The sequence below is a fragment of the Dreissena polymorpha genome, chromosome 9 (assembly GCF_020536995.1).
Source record: "Dreissena polymorpha isolate Duluth1 chromosome 9, UMN_Dpol_1.0, whole genome shotgun sequence".
Lineage (NCBI taxonomy): Eukaryota > Metazoa > Mollusca > Bivalvia > Myida > Dreissenidae > Dreissena > Dreissena polymorpha.
The window spans coordinates 82,128,442-82,142,737 of NC_068363.1; the positions used below are offsets into that span (position 1 = coordinate 82,128,442).

Here is a 14,296-nt window from a genome sequence, read left to right on the forward strand (position 1 = left end):
TGTTAAAATGATGTGTAATGTTTATAGTATAATTATTAAAACTACACAAATGAACCAAATTATTCTATATTTAAATGTAATGTTCTAGTATGCAGGTCCTAATTGTAAATGCCTGCCTGCCTGCCTGCCTGCCTGCCTGCCTGCCTGCCTGCCTGCCTGCCTGCCTGCCTGCCTGCCTGCCTGCCTGCCTGCCTGTCTGTCTGTCTGTCTGTCTGTCTGTCTGTCTGTCTGTCTGTCTGTCTGTCTGTCTGTCTGTCTGTCTGTCTGTCTGTCTGTCTGTCTGTCTGTCTGTCTGTCTGTCTGTCTGTCTGTCTGTCTGTCTGTCTGTCTGTCTGTCTGTCTGTCTGTCTGTCTGTCTGTCCTGTTGGTATACTTGTGTACATATACTTACTAACTTTTGAACCAAAAGTTACCTCATTTATTTGTGAGGGTCGATAAAAAGAATGTCTCAGCCCTTCAACTCAGTGTATTGGTTCTCAACAAAATATGGCTTCTTAACTTGCTTTTTACCTAGAACTACATGTATTTTTGAACTCAGGTATTTGAACAAATGTTCTGTTCAAATTGTATGCTGAATATGCTAAAGATGTGTATCTAGAATGTACACAGTTTCACTATAGCTATATATACAAAACGCTATATATAAATACAAATATAAATACAAATAATACAAATACATGTCACTTATATAGCGCAAAATTATTATAAAAATATTCTATTGCGCTTCACAAACACTGCACATTGGTTATCCATGAAAAAGATTGAGCAAATGAGTTTTAGGTCTTGATCTAAAACAGCCCTCATTGTCAATGATTTTTAAGTGGCTTGGTAAATTTTTCCACCACTTCGGGCCAACAACAGCTAAAGATCTATCCGCCATCTTAGTTCGCCTCTTGGGAATAACAAGATTACAGTCACTTTGTTATCGAAGTCTATACCGACTGTTTGCTGGGACAAACATTTCTTGCAAGTAACCTGAAGCATAACCATGGACAACACAAAGACCATAACCAATGTGCGGGAACAAAAACTGTCACGTGACCACAAATGCGAACGACCACGGCTATTTTGCAGACAAAACGTCAATCAAAGGTATGTTTCCTTATATTTTCTCTGTTTTAGCAGAACACATGTTACAATGCCTTGGTGCACCGTACGCAGTGCAAATTCTACTTTTCATTGATGTATTGCTAATATTTTTACGTATAATACTTTTTGAGAACATTCAAAGACAAATATCGAACTCGATGATGCAGACGACCACTCATCTTTTTTCTGTAGGCGTTTCTCTTTTAAAAGACTAAGTTGTCAATGTTTAACTATTCGAAACAGACCAACAGAACAGCTTCGAAATCTACATAGTTTTGAAAAGGTTATTAACATTGTCTATAGTAGAATTACAAGGGGAAAAATAAATGTGCGAACGACCACACTTGAAAAATGTTTGCGAACAACCACACTTAGAAATAAATTTATGCGAACGACCACACTTAATTATTAAACACTCGTTTTGTTTAGTACCTTTGTATACTTTAGTATAATTTAGTATATAGTCATAGAATCTCCATGCATATAACAATATATTTTTCATTATAGACCATTTATATATCGTAAGGGACGATCTCATAAATATCATCTGCTGGAAAAGTCCAAGGATTTACCATCAGCAGAGTGTGACCAGAATTGTGTGTGGCATGTGTATCTACATCCAGAGCAGTCGTTACTGATATTACGATCAAGTAAGTTAGTTGGACTAATTGAAGGCTATGAAAACAAACTTCGTTTTGTTTATCCCGCTAGTACATGTATGCTCAATTCCGATCGTTATGACAAAACAAATATCAAATGGAAACCACGTGGATTGTTTAACTTCGAAATAGGCTAGCAATGTTTTAACTTACAACAATAATTTTTAAGTTACAAATAATTAAATACGAACCAAATTTGTTGTAATATATTTTATCATAATATTTGCGCTACCTGGTGTTTAAAATAATAAATCTCAATATGGTATGTAATCTTTCAGGGACCATTTCTTTGATCATCAAAAAGGGAGTTAGAAGAAAGGCGGCACCGTTGATACGGACAGAAACTCTCTACTAAAAGGCGCCCTTGGTGTTAGGTGGGAAAAAGCTAGAAGAAATGAATTCAAAATGCTGGTTACTTCTTAAATGGGCTTAACAGACGTCATCTAACTTTCATTGTGTTTCGTGTACTATATTGGAACATCAAAACGGTGAATTTGAATGTAAATAATATAGATTATATACCAGCTAATGACATATTCAATTAAAGGTAAATACTTAAACGAAAATTTACCAACTGAATGTGCATTTTTTTCTACATATTGTTTACGTATCCCATGCGTCAGTGGAGTTTGTGGATACGCAACTTATTGTTTAACTTGTTATAAGTGTCAATATATGCATATTAAATTTCATAAATGAGGTGGAAGTCTTAATATGAAATATGCAGTTATTTACAATGGTGTTGAATGGTGAAACGAGTGAAAATTGAAATTTGTATCCTTTCAATCATAAAACTGTTCATTTATTTTATTTACAACAAACATTTTTCAGATCAACAATTTATTATAAAAATAATCAAAGACAAAGATCACAGTGAGGAAATTTGCAAACATAAAACTGTAAGTCTAAAATGTATAATTATATTTCCTGAACACATTATCACAGAACATAAAAAATAGCACTGAGTGTAAATAGTCATAAATCATCACATTAATGACTTCGCCATATGGAACATCAAGTATGCATTAATATAATACAAAAGCAATAGCAAACCATCAATCAAATTGTGTTGAAACTTTTGACTAGAAATGTTTATATTATATCTGTATTAATAAGGCTTTTGTATCATGTGACTCATTTTTACTTCAAATGAGCATAACAAATTGTATAAACTATTTGAATGAATCTACACCATCGTTATTGTTACGCATAAAAAAACAATAACAAACAAAACATGAACTAAAGAACAAGGTTTTTATAAATGATTTATCAGAGGCACCAATTAATAACAAATAGTATGGCACTAGAAAAAAGCAAACAACTCGTAAATGAAGATGAAAAATACCCCCGAAATGGCTCCTTTCAAGCAGGTGAAAAACAATGTTGATGCCAAAATTGTGTTCTTACTACACATTGATCACACACAATGATTAGGTGTTAGACGTAGATGTTCAAATTGGTCGCCTAGTTTCATGGAGCATTACTCTGAATAAATCGCTTACTGCACTTGATACACACGAATGCCTTCTCTTCACCATGTACATGATATCTAAAATTATAATTATCAGTACCATTAAATAGCGTTTTATTATATACATACATTCTCAATTTTCTTATATATTTTATAATGGGTCAATTAGTATTAATCATATGGTGTAGACTATCATTACTACAAGCTGCTAATTAAGCCCATTTTGATCCCATTACAAACATAAGGAAGTAAGACTTTTTGCATGTGCAGACATGATATACTTGTTATTAAAAAGAAGAACTTAACAGCATATTTTTGTATTTATTACACTTTCTGACAAACATAATTCAATACATGATTAAAAAAATTATTGCACCTGTGCCTGTTTAGATTTGCCTTGCTGAAGTACACTTAATCGTAGCAGGTATATCCCTTCCCAGTCTCTTTGTGACTCATCTCATGCACAGAGATGACTTGCTTTTAAAAACATTGCCACAATAGCTACAAATCTGTGGGTTTGAGTGATCCATCTGAAATATACATTTCATTGCATGCATACATGTTTCAAGCATACAGTGTGTGGTCACTCGCCTATAACTCAAGTGTTGTCGTTTGCCAATTTCAAAACAAATGTCGTCGGTCGTTCTAAATAATAAAATAATAATATTGAGACTAATATTTTGTCGTATTTGAAAAAATTACGCATACAGTAATAAAACCTTCAGTTTTAATTGCTTTAAAAACAAACACAGGTATTAATAAAAATGTGTGGTCGTCTGCTCTGTTGAGTTCTATATTTGTCTTTGAATGTTCTCAGAAAGTATTATACCTAAAAATATGAGCAATACATCAATGAAAAGTAGAATTCGCACTGCGTACGGTGTGCCAAGACATTGTAACATGTGTTCTGCTAAAATGGAGAAAATACCGTATTTTACCATGCATAGCGCGCTCCCATGTATAACGCGCATGCGATTTTTTAAAGCAAAAAGGAGAAAAAAAAGGATTCAAGATCAAAATCCTGAAAATTGGGCCGAAAATGGCCGCCATTCTTATATTGCGCAATCATTTAATCTGAGTTTTTCGGGTGCTTAATGTTTTGTTTTAAAGTAGGGAGCGTTTATACGATCAGGAGCATGGATTGCAAAGCATTATATTTTCGACAATTTTTAAGATTATTCTCTCGAGAACACCGTATATGTCCTTATTGTGGCGCACTGCGCGTGTTTTTTCAAGACCCCTGCGCGTTAAATTCGAACCACTATTACCTATTCCTCACATTTGAACAGTGTAACATTTTCATTACCTGCCGCTCACAACATCGTATGACATAGTCTTCTGCAGACCCGCAACATCGCAATGTCCAATTTTACGCAAATCGTCCGTGGATCCCATTTTATTTTTCATCGACTTAAATATTTCCCCATTAAGAGATGCTCCCGATTTAATCCAGTTTGACCCGGTATTTCGCGCCGTCACTGCGTCTAGTTGATCGGTATTTATAGTGAGTCAAACAATACACCCGAACGCTCAATTCCATACAGTTGGTGTTAACGGCGTAAAGCCATTAGACAAATATCATTTGTTTGTCTCTATTGAAAGAAACTAAAATGAGTCTATATCTCTATTGTTGGTTTGTAACCTACGTAGTATACTCGCACGGTAGCATATTAATGCAGAGATCGGAAAATCATTGATAAATGTATTCCTCGTTTCAATGCTTAGGGCCGAGAAATTTCGGCAAATCGGAACTCAACTAACGTATAACACTTGCTCAATTAACCGTTTAACTCCACCTCCGTTCTCTGCAAAAAGGTTCGAGGCGGAGCTTTGCATGTGCTATTATTTAATTGGACGATTGCCATTGAGGAACAAACACACGATTGGTTCGGCATGTTGATTGCTAGACAAAGGAAGCCAATTTTGTCGGCGAGAAACTTGTCGCTTTATTGCTTCAGACAGGAAGCGGCTTTCCTTTGATGACGTCAAACTGTCAATTCACATAGAGTGCAAATTTTCGGAATTGCTAACATTAAAATTTGGATTAAATTATCAAAATAAAGCAAAAGCGAAGTTGAGAAATATGATTGAAATAATTAGCGTCAGTTCAAATAAGACGTTTTGCGTTGTAAATCAACGAGTTTTCATGACAACAAAAACTTAAACAAACAATACCGCGACGACGCGGGGATTGATATACCTCGATTTTTTTTAATGAACAATCAATAAAGAAGTGTGAAAACACCAACAAAGACATTTTGTCATCTTTTAATTTTTGTCAAAACTGTTACCACCCCGTTCATTCCTACCCTTTCCCGCTTTTTGTTGTTTCGACAACGGCCCTTTCAGTCTATAACATTATAGGGTGTAGTTTTCTGCAATAAAAAAATGGCGGCAATTGTGAAGATTTACGATTACGAAATGGATTTTTTGCAATTTAGCAACCAGGAAAGCGTTGTGTCAATGTATTACGCGCACTGAATTTTTATTTTAAAATTTGAAGGTAAAAAACTGCGCGCTATGCATGGTAAAATACGGTATAAGAAAACATACCTTCGATTGACGTTTTGTCCACAAAATAGCCGTGGTCGTTAGCATTTGTGGTCACATGACAGTTTTTGTTCCCGCACATTGATAACCAGGACTTTGTACATGATTCTAGCTTTTACTGGTAGCCAGTGGAGTTGTTTCAAGAGTTCAGTGCTTGGTTGATCAAATGACACATTCAGGACCACTCTTGCGGCATGGTTTGAGTCCGCTGAAGCTTTTGAATTTGGTAAGCTGGTAGGTCGGTGAAAAGACCATTGCAAAAGTCAATATGGGAGTGTACAAGACCATGCGCTAACACCTCCGCTAACTTCTGTGTCAAAAGCCTGCGTATAGCTTTTAAATAACGCAATTGAATTTGGGCAATTTGGCACTTCTTCGTGATGTGAAGGTCAAGGTTAAGAGTGTTGGTCATTGTAACACCAAGATCTCTCACACGGTCTACTAACTTAACCATGCATCCTCCAACACTCACACTTGATATGGACATTTAAGATAAGGATATGCAGCCACCTTTATACACAGACCAGACCCATTTTTGGACTCGACTGTGATATTATTAGAACAAATATTCTGAGCAAGTTTCATGATTATTGGGCAAAAAGCATGAGTTCTATTGAGTTAACAAAGTTTCAATACAGCCATTAAAGGTAAACTGCCCAGCAACCTGACAGCCATGTATTTCAACGATTGTAGGGCATAAGCCCCCCAGGACAAACCCCCCCCCCCCCCCCAATGAAAAAATGAACATTTGGACAATACCCCCCCCAGTAGAAATGACAGGTAGGATATAAGCCCCCCAGTGCTTATTTTGCATCTGGAAATTTGCCCCCCAGTGCTTATTCTAGAAGTGGACATTTGCCCCCCAGTGCTAATATCATATGTTGTTTCCATATATTTGGATTCAGTATTGCTTCATATCTCATAAATATATAATCATAGAAACTTGGATCATTATAATTTGAAATAAAAAAGGTCAGGAAACTCACTTTAATTGCCTCATCTTAGGTAAAACAAACATCTTAAAGAATTTTAATTGTTCTTTATTTAATCAATCAAAGGGATTATCAGCTTGTTAAAGGTGTGACATGTGGCTTTGATCATATACTTGTTGATGAAAATTAAAGGCTTCTTTAGTTAATCAATCAAAAGGATTATCAATAATAATTATCATAATTTAGTACAAATAATGATAATTTAAGTAAACACATATAACAACATTTAAAGGCAATTATTTTTGTAGTTACATTGTTTGAGTGATAATTAACAAAAATTTAGTATATAAGGAACTATCACATCTATCGTAATTGCAATTGTATTTTTAATTGCAAAATAAAGATCATTTTTTAACACTGTATATTCTTATTTATCCCTTCCATTCTTTTAGCCTTTTAGTGGTGGTAATTGGAGAAATAGTTTATCATCTCAAAGGTTTTGAGTAATCAGGTGGTGATAATTGGACATGATTATCTGCTCAATCGAGTAATGTCATTGAAAATAAGGCACTGGGGGGCAAATGTCCACTTCTAAAATAAGCACTGGGGGGCAAATTTCCAGATGCAAAATAAGCACTGGGGGGCTTATATCCTACCTGTCATTTCTACTGGGGGGTATTGTCCAAATGTTCATTTTTTCATTGGGGGGGTTTTGTCCTGGGGGGCTTATGTCTGGATCCCATTTTAACAAACTGGATCCCTTTCAGAAGTCAGCCAAGATATTTTTAGAACAAATGTTCTGATCAAGTTGTATAGAGATTGGGCACTAAATCTGACTTCAAAAGTGTTAACAAGGTTTTAGTACAGCTATATAAGAAAAACAGCTCGCCCCTGACACCAATCTTTGGCAGGCATGTTGTTTCACCAACCTGAACCATTTTCGAACTCGTCCAAGATAGTGTTATGATAAATCTTCTGAACAAGTTTCATGAGGATTGGACTATAAATGTGGCCTCTAGAGTGATATCAAGGTTTTACTAAAGTCATATAAAGCCATATAAGGAAAAATGCCCCGCCCCCTGGTTGCCATGTTTAAATCATCATGGTCATAAAATAAATGTAAATTTATTGGGAACTTAAAATTCTGTCATTTTAATTCATAATAAGATTTTGATAAGGCAAGGTTGTAGTATATACCAATATTAATGGTAGTAAATATTGGTGGAACAAAGTTTTTTTGCAAAATCTGTACATGAATAAATGATAAAATCTCAGTCAAGCTTACCTGGGTGTTTGTGCATTACAGTGGTATATGTAGTCCAGAATTGTGTTATCTTCAAACACACTGACAAATTTTTCCCTCAAGTCTGGGCGAAATCTTGTTATCAAGCCTGGGCCTGCAACAATTAAAATATGATTAATAAAGACAAACATTGACATAATATGTCTACCATAAACTCATACTCAGGGGTTTCAATGCCACTGTCGCACATTGCAACAAATTTTCAAAAGTGGCAACACATTTTTCATTGTGGCGAATTTCATTATTGACACCTTATTTGTAATATTTTCAGACTGTGCTAATCTATATTACAATAAATCTTGTTTGGTAGATAACTGGAGCATATTTATTCATCACACCGCATGCTAGCAACCTAAGCAATCCCTAATGGCATTGTTTGTTATCAGAAGAGATTAACATGGTGTGAAAGTTAATCTCCAACATCACAGCATCTGTTCCACACTTGGTTACCGGTAATTAAACTCCATTCAAGTAAAAAATAACAACTCTAAATGTGTAAATGCATTTGTTTGCAATATAGTGATTTTTATTTCAAATTACCAATGTATTTTTTTAGTTTAAGCATATTTTTTTATTGGAAATGAGGTTTCCTTTTTTTCAAAAACGAAGCTAAATTACGGCATCGAAACAAATATTTGTTTTGGATTTGATTTTTGAACTAAGAAAACACTGTCATTTAGCTGTTATTTCAACAAATGAAGATCTTTTTTTGGGAGCAGGATTTAGCGCTCTGCAAGTAAAGTGTTATTACGATATTGTCATATATTCTCCCTACCCGATAAACTGTGAATAATGTTGACATTATTAAATTAGTTGAAATTTATTGTTGTAAGTAAAAATCTCATATTATTAACAATTATAAAGTTGAATTTCAATCACGAGAATAGAATTTATGCTACTTATGTTGAGAAATGATGTTAATTGACTCTTGAAATCTGTCAATATTAATTATTGTTATTTTTAATTTTATAACTATGGGCAAATATTGGCAAAAATATAAAACTTTAGTAGCTAAAATAACATTCAATATCAACTGGAAGTATGATAAATTGATAATCCAAGAGCAAAAAACTTCTTATTTGTATGAAAAAATAAATCTTATGAAGAGTAAAGTTTATCTTGAAATTAATGTGTTTATATACTTGTAAAAATGATAATAGAGGCAAAGACATAAATGGAATGCAGGATATTAACAATAAATCAATGAACTGTTTTTACATTTATGTCATTGTCTATATTTAAAGTCTGATTTACAGACATGTAAAGGTTTTTTACATATTGAAAAAGTGGCAACAACTTTTTTTGACCCAGTGAAACCCCTGAATACTAGTAGTTTACAGTAATATACAAAATGCAGTCACATACATAATATTTACTGCATCATAATACTATATATTCCCTATGAAAAACTAATCATAAATCATCACTCATTTAAAAAAAAACAATATGCTCATTTATAAATGTGCCTAATTAAATTATGTACTAAAATGTTTACAGAATGAGCGTCACAGTCATATGTACAAAAACAAGTTCTGGTCATGGAATATATTTTCACAGGGATTTTTCATAATCTGCCATTACACAACTCAAATCTGACCAGTCTTAATTCAAGACATAACAGATTGCACAATTTGTCAAATTAATGCTTCTCTATCAATATATTTTATGCTTTTGATATTAGAGATATTTTAGAAATACTCCAAACAATTATACTACCAAATTTTGTTACACTTAAACATTATTCTTTTATTATTGTACTTCATAACATTGGTTTCTGATCTCTTATATCTCTCAAACAATGTTGTCAATATTGGAATTTATTATCTCTGTTGTTTTTTTTTCAACATTTTGGGAATGGAGCCGGGTCCCCTTGGATTGAGACAATTTGCGGCGTTTTGACTCAAATTGGAAAATTGGTGTTGTTGTTGTTTTGCTAACAAATGCTTCAAAATTGAGAATACAAGTGTTTTCAGTTTTATATTTACTAAGGCTGAACTTATATGGATGGGAAAGGAACTAAATATTGAGATCTAAAAAAAAAAAATTTTTGTTGAAACCTTCGATTGGGAATTTTTAGCTACCATTCGGGAAAAATATATACTTTTTTCAATTGGGAATAGGGCGGATTACCGGACCCAACTTTCAATGAAAAGAATCTCTGATTATTAAATTATGCATGTCCCTAATTCAATGAATCTGTGGTATTGACATACCAGTATGAAAGGGAATACAGACTGCCATCTTTACTGCCCTTGTTTGTTATTAATATAATAATTATTTTATTTGGTGATTCTTATATGTTATTTTTATTTAACTTTACTTGATTTTATTTTATTAAAGTAATGTTTTAACGGATTCAATGTTTTACTTTGATACATCACTAATCAGCAAAGTTATGAAACTATTTTTACTGGCTAAACTCAATTTTCTTGAAACCATTCACAAGACAAATCAAACTCAATATTTGTTGAAAATTGAACAAAGCTGAAAATAAACGCGGACATATATAAAAAAAAGAAATAATTTGGGACAGTCACTAGTGCATCATCATTCCTCAAACAAGCCTGGTAACAATATGATAGAAATAAACATGATATATGCACAGAGGCAAAAAAATGGAGCAAACAGAAAGACAGAACGATCTATAATCAGATACAAGTTAATAGGTCTTCATTTAACTATTTTTCTGTATCATATGTGCTACCAGTAGCTTAAACAGCAATCACCCTCTAAAAATCCCATTTGCCTATAAAAAATTCTGAAAATAATACTAGTTTTTTTGTTTTTTTTATATTTATAAATAACAGTTGTTATTGAAGAATCAAATGATTTGGCCACTAATTTAGATTTTGCAGGGAAAACCTAGGACAGATATATTTAAAGACTGGTTTGAAGGCCTCTGCATATGTATAATAACTCACCCCAAGGTCCGGCAGCTCGTACTAAAGCAAGCGGGTTGAAGGGAGATAAAATTCTACCAATTGCTTTAACCCAGGTTGGTATTCTTCGGGATCGTTCATTTTCGCCACTTGGCTTACCTGGAAATCCCCATGGATCAATTAGAAATAAGTGTTCTATTTTTTCAGGGTATTTCAAAGAATAAGCACTGGCTAAATAAGCACCAAGAGAGTGTCCCAGCAGGGCCATTTTCTCAATTTTCATCTCCTGACGCCACTCTTCAATAGATTCCACAAACTCCATTTCAGCCAGTTTGGCACTAGAGCTGAACTTTGGCCTTGAGCTGCGTCCAAATCCCAGAAGGTCAAAAGCGTACACTGGTCGTTTCTCTGCCAGCGAGTCTATGCTTTGCACCCATAGTCCTACCCCACCTCCCATGCCATGAATCATGACCAAGGGGGTTTGGGGCTTGTCTTTATTTGCTACAATTGTCCATATACGATGCTGACTTTGAGGTAGAACAACAAATCTCTTCTCCAAACTGCATTTGATACCTAAAAAGAAAGGAAAATCTAAACATAAATTTTTGAAGTTGTTATTATAAAACGTACAGCTATCTTAAGTATCCTAATTTAGAAGTTATCATTTCTTTAATCTATTCAAATTTGTTGGACAGTAGTAATTCTATTTAAGATACTGTGGTTTGTATCAAATTGACAATGGATACCTGAGATACATGTAGCTGTACGCTTCACTCAGCCATATAAGGAAAACTTCCCTCACCCTAGCTGCCATGATATTCAATGAACCAGTAGCATTTTTGAACACGTCCAAGATATCATAACAACAAATGTTGTGACCAAGTTTCAAGAAAAATTGTACTAAAAATGTGACTTTTTGCTTGTTAATAAGGTTTCAATATAGCCATATAAGGAAACCCGAAATCCCTGGCTTCCATGTTTATTGAAAAACTGGAACCATTTTCAAATTCAGCAGATACATCATTAGAACAAAATTAATGTTCTGACAAAGTTTCATGATGATTAGACGAAAAATGTGACTTGTAGAATGTTTGCACTATAGTATAGTCATTTGAGGGAAACTGAGCCGACCCTGGCAGCCATGGTTTTCAACAGACTTGAACCATTTTTAAACTAGGCAGAGATATCATTAGAAAAATTGTAGTGACCAAGTTAACAAGATTTCACTATAGCCATATAAGGAAAACTACCCTGCCCCCCTGGCAGATATGTTTTTCAACCAACCAGAACATTTTTGAACTCAGCCGAGGCATCATTAAAAATGAATGTTCTGACCAAATTTCAGGGAGATTGGACAATTAACATGGCATCCAGAGTGTTAACACGTTGTGCTCAGGTGTGCTAAAAAAAAATATGGTTATTTGTGCAGAGAGGAAAAGAACCATTTCATATTTATTTTTTCGTACATATTCTTGCAGAGTTTTGAGGAAATATTTGGAAAATATCATGTATTAAACAAGGGCTGTTTGTAAAACATGCATGCCCCCCATATAGGCTGTCTGTTGTAGTGGCAGCCATTGTGTGAATACGTTTATTGTCACTGTGACCTTGACCTTTGACCTAGTGACCTAAAAATCAATAGGGGTCATCTGCGAGTCATGATCAATGTACCTATGAAGTTTCATGATCCTAGGCATAATTATTCTTGAGTTATCATCAGGATCGCATTTTACTGTTTCGAGTCACTGTGACCTTGACCTTTGACCAAGTGACTTGAAAATCAATAGCATCTGTCAGTCATGATCAAAGTACCTATGAAGTTTCAAGATCCTAGGCGTAAGCTTTCTTAAGTTATCATCCGGAAACCATTTTACTGTGTCAAGTCACCGTGACCTTTGACCTAGTGACCTGAAAATCAATAGGGGTCATCTGCGAGTCATGATCAATGTACCTATGAAGTTTCATGATCCTAGGCATAAGCATTCTTGAGTTATCATCTGGAAACCATTTTACTAGTTCGAGTCACCGTCACCTTGACCTTTGACCTAGTGACCTGAAAATCAATAGGGGTCATCTGCGAGTCATGATCAATGTACCTATGAAGTTTCATGATCCTAGGTGTAAGCGTTCTTGAGTTATCATTCGGAAACCAATCAGTGGACGGACGGACCGACCGATCGACGGACGAACGGACCGACCGACATGTGCAAAACAATATACCCCCTCTTCTTCAAAGGGGGGCATAAATATAATGCCATTGTGTATTATGATGCCTAACAATATTAAATTTTATAATGCCCAATGATTGTGTACTTTGGAGTTATAATTTCAACGTTGATTTTAATTTGTTATAGGTAATCAAAAATATCGAAGGTGATTGGTAGTTTTCACAACTGACTAACTGACTGTCATTGTTGAACCAGTGAGTTTTATTATTTTGGATCAAAGTGATTTGATTTAATTAAATTAGTTAAATAAAATCTAAGCAGTATGCATATTTCCATGTACTAATGAAAGTACTGACAGTACTGGTGTGACGATGCTTTTGAAGAGGATTGATATAAAAGCATCTATTTAAATTTATCTACATCATCACAATTGTGTATGTGGGTACGAAAATTTTGGGTAGGAAAAAAATGGATACGAAAATTTTGGGTACAGCAATTATGCCAAAAAAAATAAGTACGTAAAAAGATTTGGTTACGAAACAAATTTGGGTAGGAAAAAAATTGGGTACGAAAAAAATTTTGGTTATGAGCAAAAATTTGGGTACGAAAAAAAAAATTGGGTACGAAACAAATTGGGTACAAAAAATGTAGGGTACGAAAAAAAATGGGGGTACGGAGAAGTAGTACCCGTGGGGAACTTGATCGTTTCAGCCAATCTGGGAGGCGGGTTACATTCTCGATTAAATATAACAACAAATATCTTTAAAAAGGTATTCAACGTGTATTTTCTGTACCACTTATCTTAAAAAAATGTCTGTTACAGTAAAACGTTTGTGGGTTATGACATTATGTTTCAGCATATAAATTCAAAGCTTGACATGCTTTTTAATTACACCATGATCTTTAACTTCACATGTATGTTATACCAACTTTATATTTCGTTGTTTCCTTTCCTAAGTTAATGATGCTATGTGTACGGACGTGATTTCACAATCCCATGTGCATGAACATATACTTTTTCTCTTTTGATTATTGTTCTTTTTCTCTAATTCAATAAGCTAAGGCATGTTTGTTCGTCTTACTGCATTAATTTCATGATGATTCCCGATCAAAAGTGGGTATGAGCACATAGTCGTAAGAGCACTTGAATACGTGAGTTCGCCCATGAACACAATGGTAAGGTTAACTAAATCTCCGCGATATGAACCTAATATGTGTTTAAAACAGCAACAATATCCAACAAAC

At 34.3% G+C, this 14,296-nt stretch overlaps 1 protein-coding gene and 1 long non-coding RNA gene across 2 annotated transcripts in view; both read right to left on the bottom strand.

Annotated features, from left to right (window-relative positions):
- Positions 1-11,450, bottom strand: part of LOC127844004 ((Lyso)-N-acylphosphatidylethanolamine lipase-like) — a 55,673-nt gene extending 44,223 nt beyond the window's left edge. The window contains exons 1-2 of the mRNA XM_052373970.1: positions 10,926-11,450; positions 7,987-8,098 (exon numbers count right to left, since the gene is read on the bottom strand). Coding sequence (XP_052229930.1) covers positions 7,987-8,098; positions 10,926-11,352 — 539 coding nt within the window. The 5' untranslated portion in view covers positions 11,353-11,450. The remainder of the gene's footprint in view (positions 1-7,986; positions 8,099-10,925) is intronic.
- Positions 2,869-5,998, bottom strand: LOC127844029 (uncharacterized). Its single transcript, XR_008032524.1, has 3 exons — positions 5,773-5,998; positions 3,596-3,749; positions 2,869-3,297 (listed from the first exon to the last, which is right to left on the bottom strand). It is a non-coding gene; the product is annotated as an uncharacterized LOC127844029 (long non-coding RNA).
- Positions 11,451-14,296: the final 2,846 nt, after the last annotated feature.